The sequence below is a fragment of the Homalodisca vitripennis genome, chromosome 8 (genome assembly GCF_021130785.1).
Source record: "Homalodisca vitripennis isolate AUS2020 chromosome 8, UT_GWSS_2.1, whole genome shotgun sequence".
Classification (NCBI taxonomy): Eukaryota; Metazoa; Arthropoda; class Insecta; order Hemiptera; family Cicadellidae; genus Homalodisca; species Homalodisca vitripennis.
Window position 1 is genome coordinate 114,273,703 of NC_060214.1, and position 18,529 is coordinate 114,292,231.

The window sequence follows — 18,529 nt, forward strand, 5'->3', positions numbered from 1 at the left end:
AACCGAAAATTTTTAATTTTCCCTAAAAATAACGTAACTATAGTCGGAAGTGTTTAATTAAATGTGATTAGCTCCAGTTCTCTCCAACCTGACGCTGTCACGGACTTGACTCCTGGAATCTGGAGTCATGTTCGTCTGGACAGATAAAAAAAAGTTGGCAACGAAGAAGCTCAAAATATACTCCTTGTCTCGACATAATATACACCTACACTACAAAAATAGTAGTCTAATCTAGGTGAAGAGGTATTTTCATTGCCACATCAGACACGCAATTGAGGTGAAGTGAAGTTACACTCAACATTCACACTGTATCAACCCTTCCCACCATAGTGCGTTATGTATTGAATTCAGTAAGTAACTGTCTTATGACCGTATATGGGAAGCCATCGGCGATTGACTCCAGATTCCAGGAGTCAAGTCTGTGACAGCGTCAGATACCATACACTGCGCTAAGAGGAGGTAAACTGGAGCAAACTCAATATTCACATTCGGCTCGATAATTTCCTAAATATAATTTATAACTAGTGCGTGTACTTAATGCTAAATATTAGGTATTATCTATAATACACATAGTATTGGTACGGTAATTATTTGATATTATAATGAAAGAAAATTATTTAGAACCCACATTTTTCGTTTCGATAACGTTGTCTGCATAATCACAAACACTTCAGTTTTTAACATCCTTAAGATTGTAAGAATTCCAAATGTGCCCGAATTCGTTTCAACTTACATACCAAATTTATATATAAATGGTATTTTTACGAACAGTGAGTCATAATCTAAAGGAGACATGACACATAGGATAAATATAGTTAACTTACGTAGAGCGTGGAACACTGTATGTAGCATACATAACAAGACAGATATGAATGTGTGGTGTTAAGGTGAGAAACTTCTTTGTAAAAGCTGTCTTCAGGGAAATAAGTGTAAGTGTAAGAGCCATCAACAAGAGAACTTCACTGTTTCAACACCGAGTAAGGCGTACCACAAGTGCCGTGCTTGGATCTCACATATTTCATTCAGGATATTAAATACAAAATGTAGTATCTCAATAGTAACCAGCTTTCGTACACAGTATATTTATTAAAAATTAGTATTATAATTAAAATTCTGGTGTAATATAAAATGAATTCGTACTGTGAAATGATTTATAAATGATCATACTCGCCTTTACCGCGGCTTCGCCCTGAATCAATCTGCATTACATTGCATCTAACATTCCATATATTTGATTGCATAGTTCTAATTATGTCAGTAACACTGGAACTGTTTTATACCAATGTGAAAACCCAAAAGTCGAAATTCTTAGTTCTTAGGGAATTCAGTTATAATATAATACAATACGATGGAATGAAAAATTGGCACAATGTCCATCGACAAATTTATCCCATTCAAAAATTGCATTTGGAATGTAGTGGATTCCACTTGCACGCATTCAATTTTGTAGGCTTTGCACGTTTATGAGCACTTCTGATTCGATTGAACTATATTCCCTACACTAATATCGAGTGTGCTTTGTTGAGACGATCACGTAAATGTGTAAAAAGTGTATATGTATAGCCATTAAAAGTTATTACAGTCTTAGAATATTTCTTCATAGGTTCCCGATCAAGAAAAAAAATATACATACAGAGATCTGAGAAGCCTAATTCTGTCAAACGGCAACTAAGATTTGTTTCATAACGGTCTTTAAATTTATAGCAAATTTTACATAGTCACTTTGTTTACTTAGACTTGATATCTGCGTTACAGTATTGAGACAAAATACTGCATATTTAATACTTGCTAAAATGTACAGTTAAAAGAATATTTTTATTACAGCTTACAACAGCGGTTGCAGAAAAGGTAACCAAATTAAAAGTATTGTAACTATTAAGGTGACTACATGCTTTCACACCATAAATCATGTCAAGATATTTAAAACAGTGGTTTAATCAAGCATACGCTGTGCTAATAAAAAAATGTGTAATAAAAATAACAGTTGATTACATTTAACATGCTCTCATATTTAGCAGCTTTAGAGAACAAGATATATTATTTCGCTAATTAAAAGACTAGTAGTGCGTAGCCTGGACGGATTTTAGAAATAAGAATAAACCTATAAATTAAACAAAGATACTAAGAATACGTAACCGATTGTAAAATATCACTACAATCGGTTGGATAGCTTACGCGTGAAAACAAAGCAAACAATTAAAGTCACTTTCGCATTTGCAATATTATTAGGATTAGGATATTTATTACTTACGAACTTGAACATACATGAGAGTGACTTGAGACTCACTTCATGCCCACTTGAGACTCTGTCGAACATCAAACGTCGCTTCCCATCATTTTCAATACCCATCTCAAAGCTGGTGTTTTACTTGCTCAATATAAGTTTTACTTGCTATTTATTTCAATAAAATGGCTCCTTGATAGGAGCTCATATGTGTACTTTGGCTGTAAGAGCAGGTTAGTATTTAAAAATCAAAGATTAAGATAAGAAAGATTTCGTGATGGAACACTTTGAACGCTGCATAACTTGTAATGTGACTTTGAGTATATAATTTATTAATACTCAATAAATTGTAATTTATTGAGTATATATAATCTATAAATTATTCTGATCTTTGCGTCATATTTTCAGAATTATAATAGATTAAAATTAATCATATGATAAGATAGGTAATTAAACAGCATAGTTATTATTGTTGAGAATCACAAGAAGGACCAAATTTATTTCAAGTGTTCCATGAAGGATGTCCAATGGTTAAAAATTTGGTTCAGGGCATAAAATTATGAACAAAATTAAGTATAACTTAGGCTTTGTCTGTTGATCCTTACGGTTTTGTTTAATATTAAAAAATCTTTAACCACATATCTGATATGTAATACTCATACACGTATTTTCAGCATTCTAAAATAAGACAGCGGAAAATAACATACCGTGTTATAGGTCAACCGCTATTAAAGAAACCTGCGCAGAACCAAATTTCTGAGCAGTACCGCGCAGGAGGGGGGAGGGGCCCCCCTCCGGCGGTGAGTTGGGGTGGGGAGTGGGACCAGCACCTTCTTGTATCTGTTTATCAGCTGTGTGGATCGTATCTCGTTCTTACAGTTTTGTTTTATACTGCAGTTACTTTACCTGTTCTATAACTATATTTTTGTGTGTTAGTAGGCATATACAAGTGTCGAAGTCTAAGCGTAAAATATTAATGAAACAGATTAATGTATGTAGCCATACATGTATACAGGAAACATTGTTATTTTGAGGTTAGCCGTGCAGTGGCAGTGGCCATTAGAGATGTGTCGTTCAATTCGTCGGGTTAGTCAGGTGAACGAGTGATCCGGATCAGAGTGTTTTAAAAGACCCGTTCACTTTGAAAGTTTTGTTCAATTTTGCCTGACAACTGAATAAATTTTATATTTTTTTCCAAATCAAGTATATGAAATTAAATGGTTTATTTTCCCAAAAATAGTACACTAAAACACATATACGAGTACATATATACGTAGTGCAACAAACGTATGCACATGGTACATACAATGTCTGAAACCATGTATCAGAGTGTGACAATACGGTCCTTATACGTAATTTGTTATTTCTTATTATATAAACCTTGTAGTAATTCTATTTAATTCAATTAAAATTTGAAAAAAGAATACTAGTACAACTGGGAAGAGCCTACATGGGCCTAGGGCCTGTGCTAGGCTCTGGTCATGAATATTGAATCGTGTCCAGGAGCGAAATTTCCTCTCAAACTGGATACGTATCGTATAACCTTTTGTAACAGTGCGTAATTTAATGGTCAAATTAGCCTATAAGATCGGTCATCGAAAAAAAATTGTTATATTCGAGCCATTAGAGTTCGCCAAGTTCTGACCCACATTAGTAAAGGATTCATTGCATTCGTTGGCTACTTCAAGCTTAATTTTGTCATTGAATAATTTGGTATTTGGCAAATATTTATTTAGCTGGAAAGAAACTTTGTTAACCTCTCTACCAATCAATTTATTTACAACCCCCCCTACCAAAACATTTTTAAATCCCCATTAGCTCGGTCGAATTAAAATGTTCCTGTAATTTACATAGCAGGGTTTAATGTCCACATTACACGCGGAATTAGTTTTATGTCTTATTTCTTGTAGGCTACTGTATTGCTAATACTGTGGTCATGGGTTCTCTTCAAATACTAATTGAAAATCGTTTTACTGTTTCGGTAAAGATTAAAAATTTACGTTATACAATCTTACTAGATTAAGCATTTGATAGCAAGTCTTGATTAGTTAACAAATCATAATGAATTGAACAAATATCAATCGTCCGAACGTTTTTCTATTCAGATCTCTATCTTGTCTTATTGCAACCTACTAGAATGGTTGAATAGTAATGTTGTACGCAGTCTAATATTTTTCAAAGTGCACATTTTGCGTACGGTAGCTTGCAACTGCTACAGTGGTTATATTTTGGTAGCCATTGTTGTCTTGCATTTTGCGAATGATTGTTAATCTGTTTATTGTTTCCCAATTGTTGCCCTTCAAATGGGGTCACGACCCCCCCCCTCCATTTATATACCTGATTTCCATTTCAAAATTATCACAATGTATGCCTCCTTTACTATAAAACAGGCTTTAAATAGATTTCGTAAGACTTTTTGAGTATTATTCCTAATGCAATAATTATTTTACAAAAGACTCAATAAAGAATCATTAATATACATAAAGAATATTTAAGAGTATACTGGCAAATAATTAATAAATAAACGTTAAAATATAGTATTTTGCAACAAATTATGCGCACAGTGACATGAAAAATATATTTTTTTAAATAGCGTTTATTAATTATTATAAATACAACCGATAGAAAAATCAAATTATAACTATCTTCCAACACTTTTACTTTCAACGTAAAGGAGTTTTGTTTTTAATGATTTATTTACAAAAAGAAGTAAACTAAACAGTTTAAATACAATAAATACTCATTCAGTTTAATCTATCTTACTGTACAATTATTGTACAACTTTTGGACAGGCCCGTGCTGGGTACGTCGAAAGGGCGGGGGACAGGGGTGGTGAGGGCGCCAACCAACTGGGACACCGGATGGTCTGGGGGGTATGGAAAACCCCCCAGGTTGGCGGGAGGTCCGGGGGACCCCCCGAGAATTTTTGAAAAAATAAACACCTAAAACGTATTTTTAAGCTACATCAAGCACATTTTTCTTCAAGCAGTAACGAAGAAAATTTACACCTTAGCAAAGACCTGTTCATTGTAAAAATATTACAAATAATGCGCACAAATCAAAGATATAAAAAAATTTAATAAACCACTTAAATCTGCGTTTTTTACCTTATTTGACACTTACAAATTATAATGAACGAACATTGCTTATTTTTGTGCATTATCAATTTAAAAAATAAGAATGAAATCAATAAATTTGAACGTATATACCTCGAAAAAGGAAAAGAAATAAATGGTAGTTAGTTGCAAACACTTTGAACTAATTAAGTTGTTTATGTTTTCAAGCATCTCCTCTTTCTTACCCTCCCCCAACACGACTGCGTTATAGAATCACCCACTGCCACTGCGCATATGTGTAGACCCGCTCAGTCAGCAATTCGGCAAGGCATACATGTTACATTTTAAACAACATTTTTACTCATTTTTACTCAAACAAGTTTCCATCGTTTGTATTATAGTGTCTACAACACAGTTATAGACAGTTATCCTGAAAGAAGTATCTTCAGGAGAAGAGGCAACACTTTCATCACTACATTTTTCACCGGCCATTTTTTTTTTACTTTCCTTGACCTTGACTTTTTGAATGTAGTTTCCATCATCAAATCTTTCAGATCCTCAAATTCTGAGGACGCCTCGATCTTCTCATTGAATTTCCTAACGAATGTGTGTGCTGCTTCTAGAGTTTCATAAAACCTATTTCGCAGGTCTTTCAGTCTTTCAGTTGCTGACTCTATTAGCCTCCAGGCTTGAGCATAGTCAAGATTCTTCGTTTGGAGGTAGTCTGATAACGGTGTTGTAGTAACTTTAAATATTTGCAGGAAGGTCATTGCAATAACTGTTTAAAACTCTAGAAACTTACTAAGAAGTCCTGTTGCACTGCTCCTGACTGTAGTGTTAAATTCAGGGGACAAGGAAATCTTTTGTAACGCTACGGTCAGTTCATGGAATACATGTTTGGCTTGATGTGAAGGGTCAAGTGGGGTGCTTCTTGTCCAATTATCAATCCTGCCAAATATCTTAGTGGTAGCATCACTCTTACTCCGCCAACGTGTAGCACCAATAGCGCCGAGTTTAAAAACAGGATTTTCTGCTGAATAAAACTGTTGTCTCTTTAATGATTCCTTTAAAAATACTTGTGCATCTTGGAGCAAACCAAAGATGTGATCGTTGAAGGAAGTATTTGTGCTATATCAGTAAGAACTAGGTTTAAAACATGAGCGTAGCACCAAGTGTGTATATGTTTCGGAATTCTCTCTGACAATTTCGCAGTTAAGCATGCATAGGCTCCACTCATATTTGACGCCCCATCAAAAGCTTTAGATATACAATTTTCCACTGGGATTCCGACATTTTTCAATGTATTTTCTAAAGAATCCATCAGAGCATCGGCTTTAGTTGATGATACACATTGTAAAGCTATCAGTCTTTCCTGCACTTGGCCTCCGTTTACGAACCGAACAAAGTATGAACATTGATCATTTCCTGATATGATATTGTAGTGTCCATTAAAATGGAGAAGTTTATCGCTTCCTTCACTTGAGCTGATATATTACTTACAATTTCATCACAAAGAATTTTAACAATTTTAATCGATGTTGTATTGCTGAGAAATGTCACGTGGCTACCTCTTCCGACTACCTTTTTCTTCTCTCCTGTTTCCTTTTCCTTTTTAGCTCTTTTCTCGAATGATTTTTGGCTTTTTCGTCTAGTTTCAAGAGGGCGCCGGTTTACCTTTAAGGCAAGGGCGCAGGGGGACACGTCCCCCTGTCCCCCCGGGCCAGCATGGGCCTGCTTTTGGACCTATTTTTCTGGTATAATTTTAGGTACCAACGTTCCACTGCAACTCATCCATTAGTTCAAGCATTAGTCCAACAGTCAAACGGCTATTATACCTAGCATACAATGTACAATGTATGACATAACTTTGCACTTACAGAGGCGCGATGTTGTTCAACATTTTTTTATCGAGCAGCTCCGAGAGCAGTATTAAGGTATCAGGACAGATAGGAGGTAGACATACACTCTCCGGTATAACTGCAGTCACAGAGAAGGCTATGGACACATAAATAAGTGCCAGTAAGTATCATACACACATTTGAACTTTTTTAATAGTTCAAAATTATGATGTTTCAAACTCGTAAAACCGAACAAATTCAAGTGGAAAGGTGTAACTTTCATTACACCTATCAATAAGTCTCTTAAAAACTAAACATTTTTTGTATATAAAGCTTGATTTTATCTTAGATGGTTGAAAAAATGGTACCCAAATTGTCACAAAGTTTCGTTTCATTTAGTACGCCGTTGTGTTTTCCTTCCTTTCCCTTAGGGTATTCAAAAATATCCATCAATTGTTGTCAAAATTGTCAAAAATTTTCCGCAAAATGAGACGTAGCCTACCACGTACTAAAAGAGCATATTCATTTTAAATTTAAACGTTACGATTTATTTATTAGTGACCTGTGATAAATTTGTTTGATAATAAACCAAATAGCAATGCCAGCTATGTTTTTAAATAAACATATACAGGTAAATGACGAAGAATAATCAAAACTGTGACAAAGCAATATTAAGATTCGTTGTAATGTTGCAGGTAGAACGTTTAACGGTTTCTTATTGTTATCACGATATTGGTCACAACAACCAATAAAATCCTTTGTATTAACTGTTTATTTGTATGAATAAAAATAAATTATACCAAAAATGGTACTACTATTTTTTACAGTTATTTGATTATTTTAATAAACTTCAACACATTGGAATAATAGATGTGAAGTGAACGTAATAGAATCGAACTACATTCAAAAGCTTATTATAGATCAAACAATTACTGAAATTGAGGTTTTACACTTTACAGTACTAAAAAGTACAACTGTATAGTCTGTATGCTGTACTATCAGTATATTGCGAAGTAAAAGTGCTTGCTCGCTTGTGATGTACCAGTTCACCGGTAGTAGCGCCAATACTACACTGAACTCCTCAGAGGACACCAATCACGATCCCCTCCAAACATTCAAGTAAGGCTTTTTTGCGATTCACTTAGCGGACTACACGTAAAGACACAGCTGATGTCCCTGCATAATCACACACACACACGCGCGCGCGCGCGCGCTCGCGTTCGGTTCACCTAATCTATGGAATTTTTGCTCGAGAAAACGCATGTGAGGCGCTTCTTGACGTCCCTCAAGGCGCACTTGTTTCTTTAGCGACCTCTACGTTACCACGCAATACTGTTTATTGTGCTTTATTGAGAGTTAGAACTATTTATTGGTCCATGGTTTTTTCATAATAATATTTCGTATAAAACCGCAGGTAAATACTTGGAAGTAATATTTGTGTGAAACGTCAACTTTCTCAGATAATAGAGAGGCTTCTCTTTGAATATAAGTCTTTTGTATAATGTATGTACATGTAAATTACTAAGTAGGAAAAGGACTGACTTGTAAAAACGTGAGTAAAGGCCCAATCCTATAAGACTGACCTATATCTATGTTGATGTATCTAATAAGCCCCCGCAGGGACTTCCAGAAATTGCCAGTGCGGGCGGTATTTCACGCCCCCACGGCGGAGCATTGGTTAAAGTTTTCAATAAGCAATAATCGCACCTCAGATGAACTTCATTGGTTACGATATTGCCACTGCGCAAAGTTAACTTAATGACAGAGCTGTTGAATAGTGTATATAAACAAACGTCCATTTGACAACTGAGAGGGAAAACTTTCTACATATAGAATTAACTATTTAAAACTACATAAAAGATAAAATCTTAGTTGATAATATGCTGTTGTAAATATATGTACAAATAAAGTACAACTGAGTGTCATTGTTTTCTAAGAAAATATAATAAAAGGTGATAATTTCATGAAAGTGTTACTATTTGGTTATACCCGTGCTGCCACCTATGGTGGTGGTGGACAAACTCAGCACACAAGTCACACCATTAGCGCTACTACCGGTGAACTGCTACATCACAGGCATACTCTTTCCCTTCCCAATATACTGTTAATTATAGCAGACAGACTATACAGTTGTCCTATTTAGATTGTACTGTAAAATGTAAAACCTCATTTTTAGTAATCATTTGATTGTATCATAAGTTATTGAATTTAGTTCAATTCTATTGTATACCTATTATATTTATAATTCCAATATGTTTCAGTCTATTAAAATGTAGAAATAATTAATTGTACAACACAGTAAGGTTACTTTGGTACCCGGCTTTAGCTTTAATTTATTATTAAACATATAAATAAACAATTAATACAAAGGATCTTATTGGTCATTATGAATGTTAAATATTGTTATGATAAATAGGTAATGGTTTCTTATCAAATAAATCCATCATAAACTTTATAGGAAAGACATTCTTAGTATGCGGTACCTCTCATTGTGAGGAAATTGGTTTTAAAACAAGTGATATACACTTTCGAATACTCTATGGTAACGGTAGGAAAACTGACAAATGTCACCCAAAATACTAACTGTCAAAATGTTTTTTTGCAGTTAGTACGCCGTTGTGTTTTCCTACTTTTCCCTTAGGCTATTCAAAAATGTCTATCACTTGTTTTAAAAACAATTTCTAAACATTGATAGGTACCGCATCCTAAAAGTGCGAATTCTTTTTAAATTTAAATGTTGATAACGATTGATCTATTAGTGAGCTGCGGCGAACTGTTTGATAACAAACCAAAGCAATGTCAGTTATGTTTTAAATGAACATATAAACGACGAAGAACAATCCATACACTGTGACAGAGCAATACTCAGATTCGTTGTAATGTCGCAGAACTTATATATCGGTTTCTTATTGTAATCACGCTATTGAGATTTATGTTTATCTGTATGACTAATAATAAAATAAAACAAAAAACTGTACCAAAGTAACTTTACTATTATGTACAGTTATTTGCTATTTAAATAGATTGAACTATATTGGAACTATTTATATACAGTACTGTAAATATAATAGAATCGAACTATATTCAATAATTTATTTATACAATCAAATAATTACAAAAAATGAAGTTTTACCATTTTACAGTACTAAAAGGTACAACTGTGTGGTATGTCTGCTATACTACCCGTATAATTTTGTTCATGTAGCAGTGTCCTCCCAGTGATATACCGGTTCACCGGCAGTAGCGCTAGTGGTGCGACATTTGTGATGTATCTGTTGAGCACCACAAGGTGGCAGCACGGGTAAAACATAATAGTAATATTACAATGAAAATATAATCTGTTATTATATTTTGTTAGAAAACACTAAAACTCATTTGTACATTATTTATATATTTAAAACAGTATGTTTTCAACTCAGATTTTAAGTTTTAAGTCATCATACATAGTTAATTCTATATGTAGAAAGTTTTCCCTCTCAGTTGTCAAACGACGTTTGTTTATATACACTATTCAACAGCTCTGTCATTAAGGTAACTTTGCGCAGTGGCAATATCGTAACCAATGAAGTTCATCTGAGGTGCGATTATTGCTTATTGAAAACTTTAAACCAATACCTCGCCGTGGGGGCGTGAAAGACCGCCCGCACTGGCAATTTCTGGAAGTCCCTCCGGGGGCTTATAGATTTAAAATGAATCAATTAAAAAGTTAATCACTTAACTTTTAGAGGACTGGACATTACCCGTGTTTTACACGTAGTAATTGGCTTACGTGTGCTACTGCTACTTTAAAATAACTGCGATTTTATCTGCTACTCCGCGATTTGACTTGTTAGATCTATCATGAGATACTGAAGTGTAAAATAGAGATTTTTGCTACTGCATGCATATACAATCTGAAATGTGATTTATAAAATGTAGTGATAAGGCACATTCTTATAGGTATATGCCTACCATTTTGTGTATTAACTATTCATTTTAATTTCAATAATTTTAAAAGTATGGCTTTATTTTATAATTCATATTTCACATTCTAAACTATATTGAGCAATACGTTTAATAGCTACAATACTAGTTACAAACTATATTATTAAGGACGAACTTCATTCTTAGAAGCTTAGAAACACGTTTTATTTGCATAAAGACTTACAAGTTCATTTCATGTACATGCATTAATTTGAAAATCTGGATTAGTAACACAGTTTAAATAATCACAATTACTCTTAACATAAACCATAATATTTTTATTTCATAAAAAAGTTGTATTGACTCTATGAGAACGAATATAATAACATCTACCACTGTAATTCCTTACCTAATATATTGTTGTTACTAATAACAATAAAGTCGCAGTCACGGTCCACGATCACTGTCGACCTAGCACGTACCACGATATCAGAGCGCCTGATTTAGCACCCCCTGGACATAGCATCCCCTCGCTCGTGACGTGAAAGGGGGTGCTAAATCGGCGCAATGGCCGTTTCCATGTCCTGAATAAGCAATCCCTTAGAATAGTGTGGGGGGGGGTAGTTATTCATCGCCTTAACTACGTCCATGTCCTGATTTAGTACCTCTCGATTCTTTTTTCAATTGTCACTGGCTCGCTGCTTTCTCTTTGCTTTTATCTGTTTTACTCTTATATTCCTTCCGCTATTGTAAATATTCCTTGCTACTATGTCCAAGAATCCAATTTATTGGTTCCTTACATGCATAACTTCACAATTTAGTTTATTAAATTGAATTTTATAACAAATTTTTTAAAGAAAATCCTCAATACACTATCCATGGTAGTTGCTGCATACAGTTCTCTTTTGTCTCGAAATATATATTTTCAGTTTCATTTGACACTGAGATCTTTACATATTTTAGATAGATCTTTAGTTATTATTTGCGGATCTCTTGCCATCCAAGTAAACTCAACAGTTAACACAGTTTATAGGTCACATAGGCACAAATTATTTCATTTTGTGCAAACAGTTTTCAATACAAGATTATTTCGAAATGCTCGTATTAACAACTAAATATTAACAGACAATTAATTGTCACTAATTCTTATTTCCATGACAGCAACTCGATGAATACGGAAGACTGTTATCCCTTAATGTTACCGCATTCTATCTAAAAAATAACACATGAACTACTAAAATGTTAGTTCAATTGGCTTTTACAACTAAATTTACCGTAATGTAGAGTTTATTTAAATGCATAGAAAGGTTTTTAGAAAATACAGCCTATCGGACGTTTTAGGGAATAGCACAGCCTTACAGGCTGGACTTTGTTTGTCAAAAATAGTTTATATCCTACATGTTACTTTTAGCGTGTAAATAATTATACAATTGTATAGTTGTGTACAGGCTGTCAAATAAATTACCTTCACATCTACCGAATTTAAATTTTTTATTCTATGCTTTCCGATATTGATATATGCAACTAAACATTATCGTGGCAATTGACACGTATTATTCATACTACCTTTATAAATAACATAAGAATTAACATAAATAACATAAGTGCTCATATAAAAAATAAATTAATCATAACCAGACAACGTAAGTAAAAAATGTGAAATACGAGATATACTGAATAGTTGAGAAATTAAAAATGATATATAACTAATAATCAAATACATGTAATTCTTTTTTATACAGTGTATTAATTAGAACACTGCAATCTTCGAAACGATGTGATTTTTTTTACATTATTAATGGAAAATATTGTAAACCCGATTATCCTTTGTAACATTGGTATTAAAAGCTTTGGTTGCCATGTTGCAACATTAATACATTAGTTTTTGATGTATTAAATAACTGGAAAATATTGAAACTGAGGGGTGCTAATTCAGTGTCTTGACCGTGCCCGTGCGCTGAATAAACACCCCCTTGAAATCGGGGGGATGGGGGATAATTTAGCGCCTTGACTGTGTCCATGCCTGAATAATCGCCCCTTAGGCGTGACGTCGGAGTATAAAGGTGTGCTTATTTCAATTAATAAGTTAACTACAGTTAAATTTCTGCTTAAAATGTTCCTGTAATTTACATAGCGGGGTTTAAGCTCCACATTAAATGGTTGCTTTTCCACCAATTTCATTAATTTCTTTCTTTCTCTTATAGCTTGGACTAAATCTGAAGTACTCCATGTTTTAGCTTTTTTGACCTAGTTTTAAATTTATTCGACTGACTATTGAAATTGTAATAATATTCTGAAGTTGTAGTGCAAAAAACATTTACATTACTGCTGTTAATAATTGATTGCCAATTAGCATTTAAAAGGCTATCATGTGGTAGCACATGGTCGATATAGGTGCGATGAGCAGGGTCGATCTGAGAGGAGGCGTTCCGTGCAGTAGTGTGCGTAATATTATTTTAATGAATCGTTAAAAATTATAGTCAACCTGGGTATTATTAAAAGTGGAGGGAACTTAATCGGTTAAATGTATAAAAATGTGTTATTTACAAAAATAAATTATTTTCAAACGAGTAATGTGTCTGTTTGGTGTTAAGTAATTTATTGAAACATTTATAGTGAAATAACCTTATGATAAATCAAAGGCATATCAATCAACCATGTCCATTGTTCATAAGTATTAACATTTAAAATATTTAGTAATGTATATAGTAACATATAATTATTTTTTTAATCAGTATAATAATATAGTAGTGTAATAATATATATTTACATTTACTAGATTCCTGAAACAATATATTTATTGTTATATATACCTATCCATTTACTGAAAATATGTTGTTTATTCCTGTATTCGAACACTTTTTTGCAAGCGGATCCTTTCTTTCACTTGGTCATTCCGTTCAGTCGTTCATTTTGTTGAACCCGATGACCGGTAAAACGCGCTCTAGCGGGAAGGCTTAGTAACTGTAATGACCGGTTCAACTGAACGGGTCGCAGCAGTGAACGATACCGACTGAGCCAGATTAGTCAGCTGATCAAATAGAGTAAGCGCCGAGCAGTGGTGGGGATACTCGGAGGGGTATTTACCCCACCCTGCGTGAACTCAAATCAACCAAGGGGTTTTTGTTAGCGGTTTACCTATAGTAACATTTCACTGGTGGTGAAACTTTCAACTAGCGTGTCCTTTAAAATATCACATTTACCAGAATTCTATCAAAGATTGACAGAGACGTCATCTTTGTTTTAAAGTTGTGTTACTATATTGGAATTAAAGTAACATATCGTCAAAATACATTTAAAATATTGGATTAAATAAAACAAAAAATATTAAAAAAAAACACTGTAATCCAATTATTTTTATCCTCTTTTATCAGTAATTAAGATACGCTAAGTCAAGTGGGTCAATGAAACAAAAATTGATCTAGAAAAATGTTAAAATTATTTCATAAGCACCAATTCAATCTCAAGCGAAACTAGCCTCGCTTTAATATATTAAAACACTATTTAAAATACTTAGCCTTATGTTTTTCTTACTAGTGTACTCCAGGAAATCATTTTTTTATTGTAATCATAGAATATTCCTTATGCCCCATTTGTGATTTAGTAAATCATTTCTTTCTTTAAAAATTTTTCAACTCTCAGTTTTGTCATAAGTTTGAAATGATCTCCCTCACCAGGAGGAAGGCAATATTCTAATTATTATCATCGTTTCGAATTAATTATTTTTCTACATAAATATATGAAAGACTCTCCAAATTGTCTGACTATACTAATCACACATTGATTCAAACGATCCTACACTGTTTCAGACTAGTAACCATGTGACTGTGTGCTGGATGGGATGATCTCTCTCGCCCTCGGGGTGCCGCTCACAGTTTTATATATCTTCTTCAACAGGTCTACACTGTTTCAGACGAGTAACCATATGACTGTGTGCTGGATGGGATGATCTCTCTCGCCCTCGGGGTGCCGCTCACAGTTTTATATATCTTCTTCAACAGGTCTACACTGTTTCAGACGAGTAACCATGTGACTGTGTGCTGGATGGGATGATCTCTCTCGCCCTCGGGGTGCCGCTCACAGTGGTCACGGTTCTAGATATCTTCTTCAACAGATCTACACTGTTTCAGACGAGTAACCATGTGACTGTGTGCTGGATGGGATGATCTCTCTCGCCCTCGGGGTGCCGCTCACAGTTTTATATATTTTCTTCAACAGGTCTACACTGTTTCAGACGAGTAACCATGTGACTGTGTGCTGGATGGGATGATCTCTCTCGCCCTCGGGGTGCCGCTTACAATGGTCACAGTTTTATATATCTTCTTCAACAGGTCTACACTGTTTCAGACGAGTAACCATGTGACTGTGTGCTGGATGGGATGATCTCTCTCACCCTCGGGGTGCCGCTCACAGTTTTATATATCTTCTTCAACAGGTCTACACTGTTTCAGACGAGTAACCATGTGACTGTGTGCTGGATGGGATGATCTCTCTCGCCCTCGGGGTGCCGCTCACAGTGGTCACGGTTCTAGATATCTTCTTCAACAGATCTACACTGTTTCAGACGAGTAACCATGTGACTGTGTGCTGGACGGGATGATCTCTCTCGCCCTCGGGGTGCCGCTCACAGTTTTATATATCTTCTTCAACAGGTCTACACTGTTTCAGACGAGTAACCATGTGACTGTGTGCTGGATGGGATGATCTCTCTCGCCCTCGGGGTGCCGCTCACAGTTTTATATATCTTCTTCAACAGGTCTACACTGTTTCAGACGAGTAACCATGTGACTGTGTGCTGGATGGGATGATCTCTCTCGCCCTCGGGGTGCCGCTCACAGTTTTATATATCTTCTTCAACAGGTCTACACTGTTTCAGACGAGTAACCATGTGACTGTGTGCTGGATGGGATGATCTCTCTCGCCCTCGGGGTGCCGCTCACAGTTTTATATATCTTCTTCAACAGGTCTACACTGTTTCAGACGAGTAACCATGTGACTGTGTGCTGGATGGGATGATCTCTCTCGCCCTCGGGGTGCCGCTCACAGTTTTATATATCTTCTTCAACAGATCTACACTGTTTCAGACGAGTAACCATGTGACTGTGTGCTGGATGGGATGATCTCTCTCGCCCTCGGGGTGCCGCTCACAGTTTTATATATCTTCTTCAACAGGTCTACACTGTTTCAGACGAGTAACCATGTAACTGTGTGCTGGATGGGATGATCTCTCTCGCCCTCGGGGTGCCGCTCACAGTTTTATATATCTTCTTCAACAGGTCTACACTGTTTTCAGACGAGTAACCATGTGACTGTGTGCTGGATGGGATGATCTCTCTCGCCCTCGGGGTGCCGCTCACAGTGGTCACGGTTCTAGATATCTTCTTCAACAGATCTACACTGTTTCAGACGAGTAACCATGTGACTGTGTGCTGGATGGGATGATCTCTCTCGCCCTCGGGGTGCCGCTCACAGTTTTATATATCCTCTTCAACAGGTCTACACTGTTTCAGACGAGTAACCATGTGACTGTGTGCGAGATGGGATGATCTATCTCGCCCTCGGATTGCCGCTCACAGTGGTCACGGTTCTAGATATCTTCTTCAACAGATCTACACTGTTTCAGACCAGTAACCATGTGACTGTGTGCTGGATGGGATGATCTCTCTCGCCCTCGGGGTGCCGCTCACAGTGGTCACTGTTTTAGGTCTCTTCCTCAACGGGTACATCCTCATCGTTGTCATTTTCAGCAAGCAGGTCAGTGCATTTAGTTGAGAGTATCAAACTGGGAATTTTCCTTATACGTAGATAAAATAATTGACGCGTGTAACGTAATTTCATAGGTTGTAAATAAAATTAGCTTGACTGGCTAACCCTTACCAACGCCTACCACTTAATTAGTAGGGAAATTTAAATGCTGTCTCTCTCCACACGATATATCGAGAACTAACTGTACTAAGACTTGTTATTGTGCATCATGCTTAATTTCTATATTTGATTAACATTGAGTTTGGTGATATTGTCTGTCCCACCATTGGATTTGGCTGAGAGTTAGCAGACAGTTTGACATTTTTCTTATGGGTAACCATGATTGCAACGAGAAAATTGCAGGCAAAATAAACTTGCACGCAAAATAATTACGATGATGTGAAATTTTTCTTTATGACAAAGCAAAACATGCCTAATGAAGCAACAAGGAATAGAAATAAAATTTCCTCCTTTCACAAATTGATGGACTGAAGAAGAAGACATTTCCAGGAAACGGTAAACCCTGGAACTATTATTTAGATCATTACTTACGGGTTTTCATTGCATGAAACAGAAACTATGTTTCTTATTTAACAAATTGATAGTTTTAAGCACTATCGAGTATCAGTAACTTGCAGGGTTTGTTCATATTTTTTTTTCTTACGCATCTCTTTGCCTTGAAGCTCGATACCATGTCCTCGGAACCATGTTTAGTACGCCAATGTGAAAAATTTCAATTGAAATGTGTTTTGAATTCTAATCTTGTAAATAAGTTGTATGTTATCCGAATTGTGATCAGTTTTATTGTGATGACAACATATTGGTAACTCAAATATTTTCCCGTACATTGAAGTATTTTCTCAGGAAGTGATTTGAGAAGCTCTACAAACTCCTTATGCTTTAACTCTTATCTCTTTACATATTCGTTTAAAAAATAATTTGGGAGTTGAGTCAAAGTTATTTCAAATATGATCGAACTAAATCATTAATTGTATTTTTTTTCACAACAGAATTAACAAAGTCCTATCATCAGCTAGGTTTTAACAAAGCCAAAGATTACTTGGCCAATCGCAGTTGTAGGTTTCCTCTATTCTATCTCAAAATGTGTTCACATTCTTAGGGCAATGATATGCTTTTTATTTAATTTATGATTTTTAAATTTAATTCAAGGAAATTACATTTTTTATTACAAATATTTTGAGAAAATTCTGTTATTTTTATTATTTTCCTTGACCAAAATGTGTTTTCTATAGATGACAATCATATCAATCTTTGAAACTATGCCATATACTTACTGTAAAAATGTTACATTTTTATGTTGAGATATTTCAAATGATCCGATTACAAACATAATTCACATGGAGTCATACAAAACTATTTCTATTTTATTCTATGTATTTAAGGATGCTACCTTGAAGAGCTACGAATGTAACATAAAAAAATATTTTCCAAACCCAAAATTTATAGCATCACCTCGGAGAAATACCTTAACGTATGTACGATTTGCATATTGTAAGCTAAACAACAGTTAGATGTCACTGTGACTATCTACTTGAGAAAGAGATCAGATTAAATGCCTTGAAACGTAGTTGTACTGATTTCTTGTATAACTGGACAAAAGCAAATGTCTGAAAATGTTATGTTAACTTCAACATTCTTTTGTTACAAACTACCACAACTAGATAGGCTTTGGTACACATACGAGGCATGTATGTACGCCTATGCTGGTAACTCTTATTCAAAAACATGTACTTAATCAAAGT

At 35.1% G+C, this 18,529-nt stretch overlaps 1 protein-coding gene and 2 non-coding genes across 3 annotated transcripts in view; 2 read left to right on the top strand and 1 right to left on the bottom strand.

Moving 5' to 3' along the window:
- LOC124368332 (G-protein coupled receptor 161-like) overlaps positions 1 to 18,529 on the top strand; it is a 221,522-nt gene that overhangs the window by 171,494 nt on the left and 31,499 nt on the right. Inside the window, exon 4 of the mRNA XM_046825607.1 lies at positions 16,645 to 16,775. Within this exon, the coding sequence (XP_046681563.1) occupies positions 16,677 to 16,775 (99 nt within the window). The 5' untranslated portion in view covers positions 16,645 to 16,676. The remainder of the gene's footprint in view (positions 1 to 16,644; positions 16,776 to 18,529) is intronic.
- On the bottom strand, positions 8,730 to 8,870 carry LOC124368405. The gene has a single exon (XR_006922947.1). It is a non-coding gene; the product is annotated as a U4 spliceosomal RNA (small nuclear RNA).
- On the top strand, positions 10,652 to 10,793 carry LOC124368403. Its single transcript, XR_006922945.1, has one exon. It is a non-coding gene; the product is annotated as a U4 spliceosomal RNA (small nuclear RNA).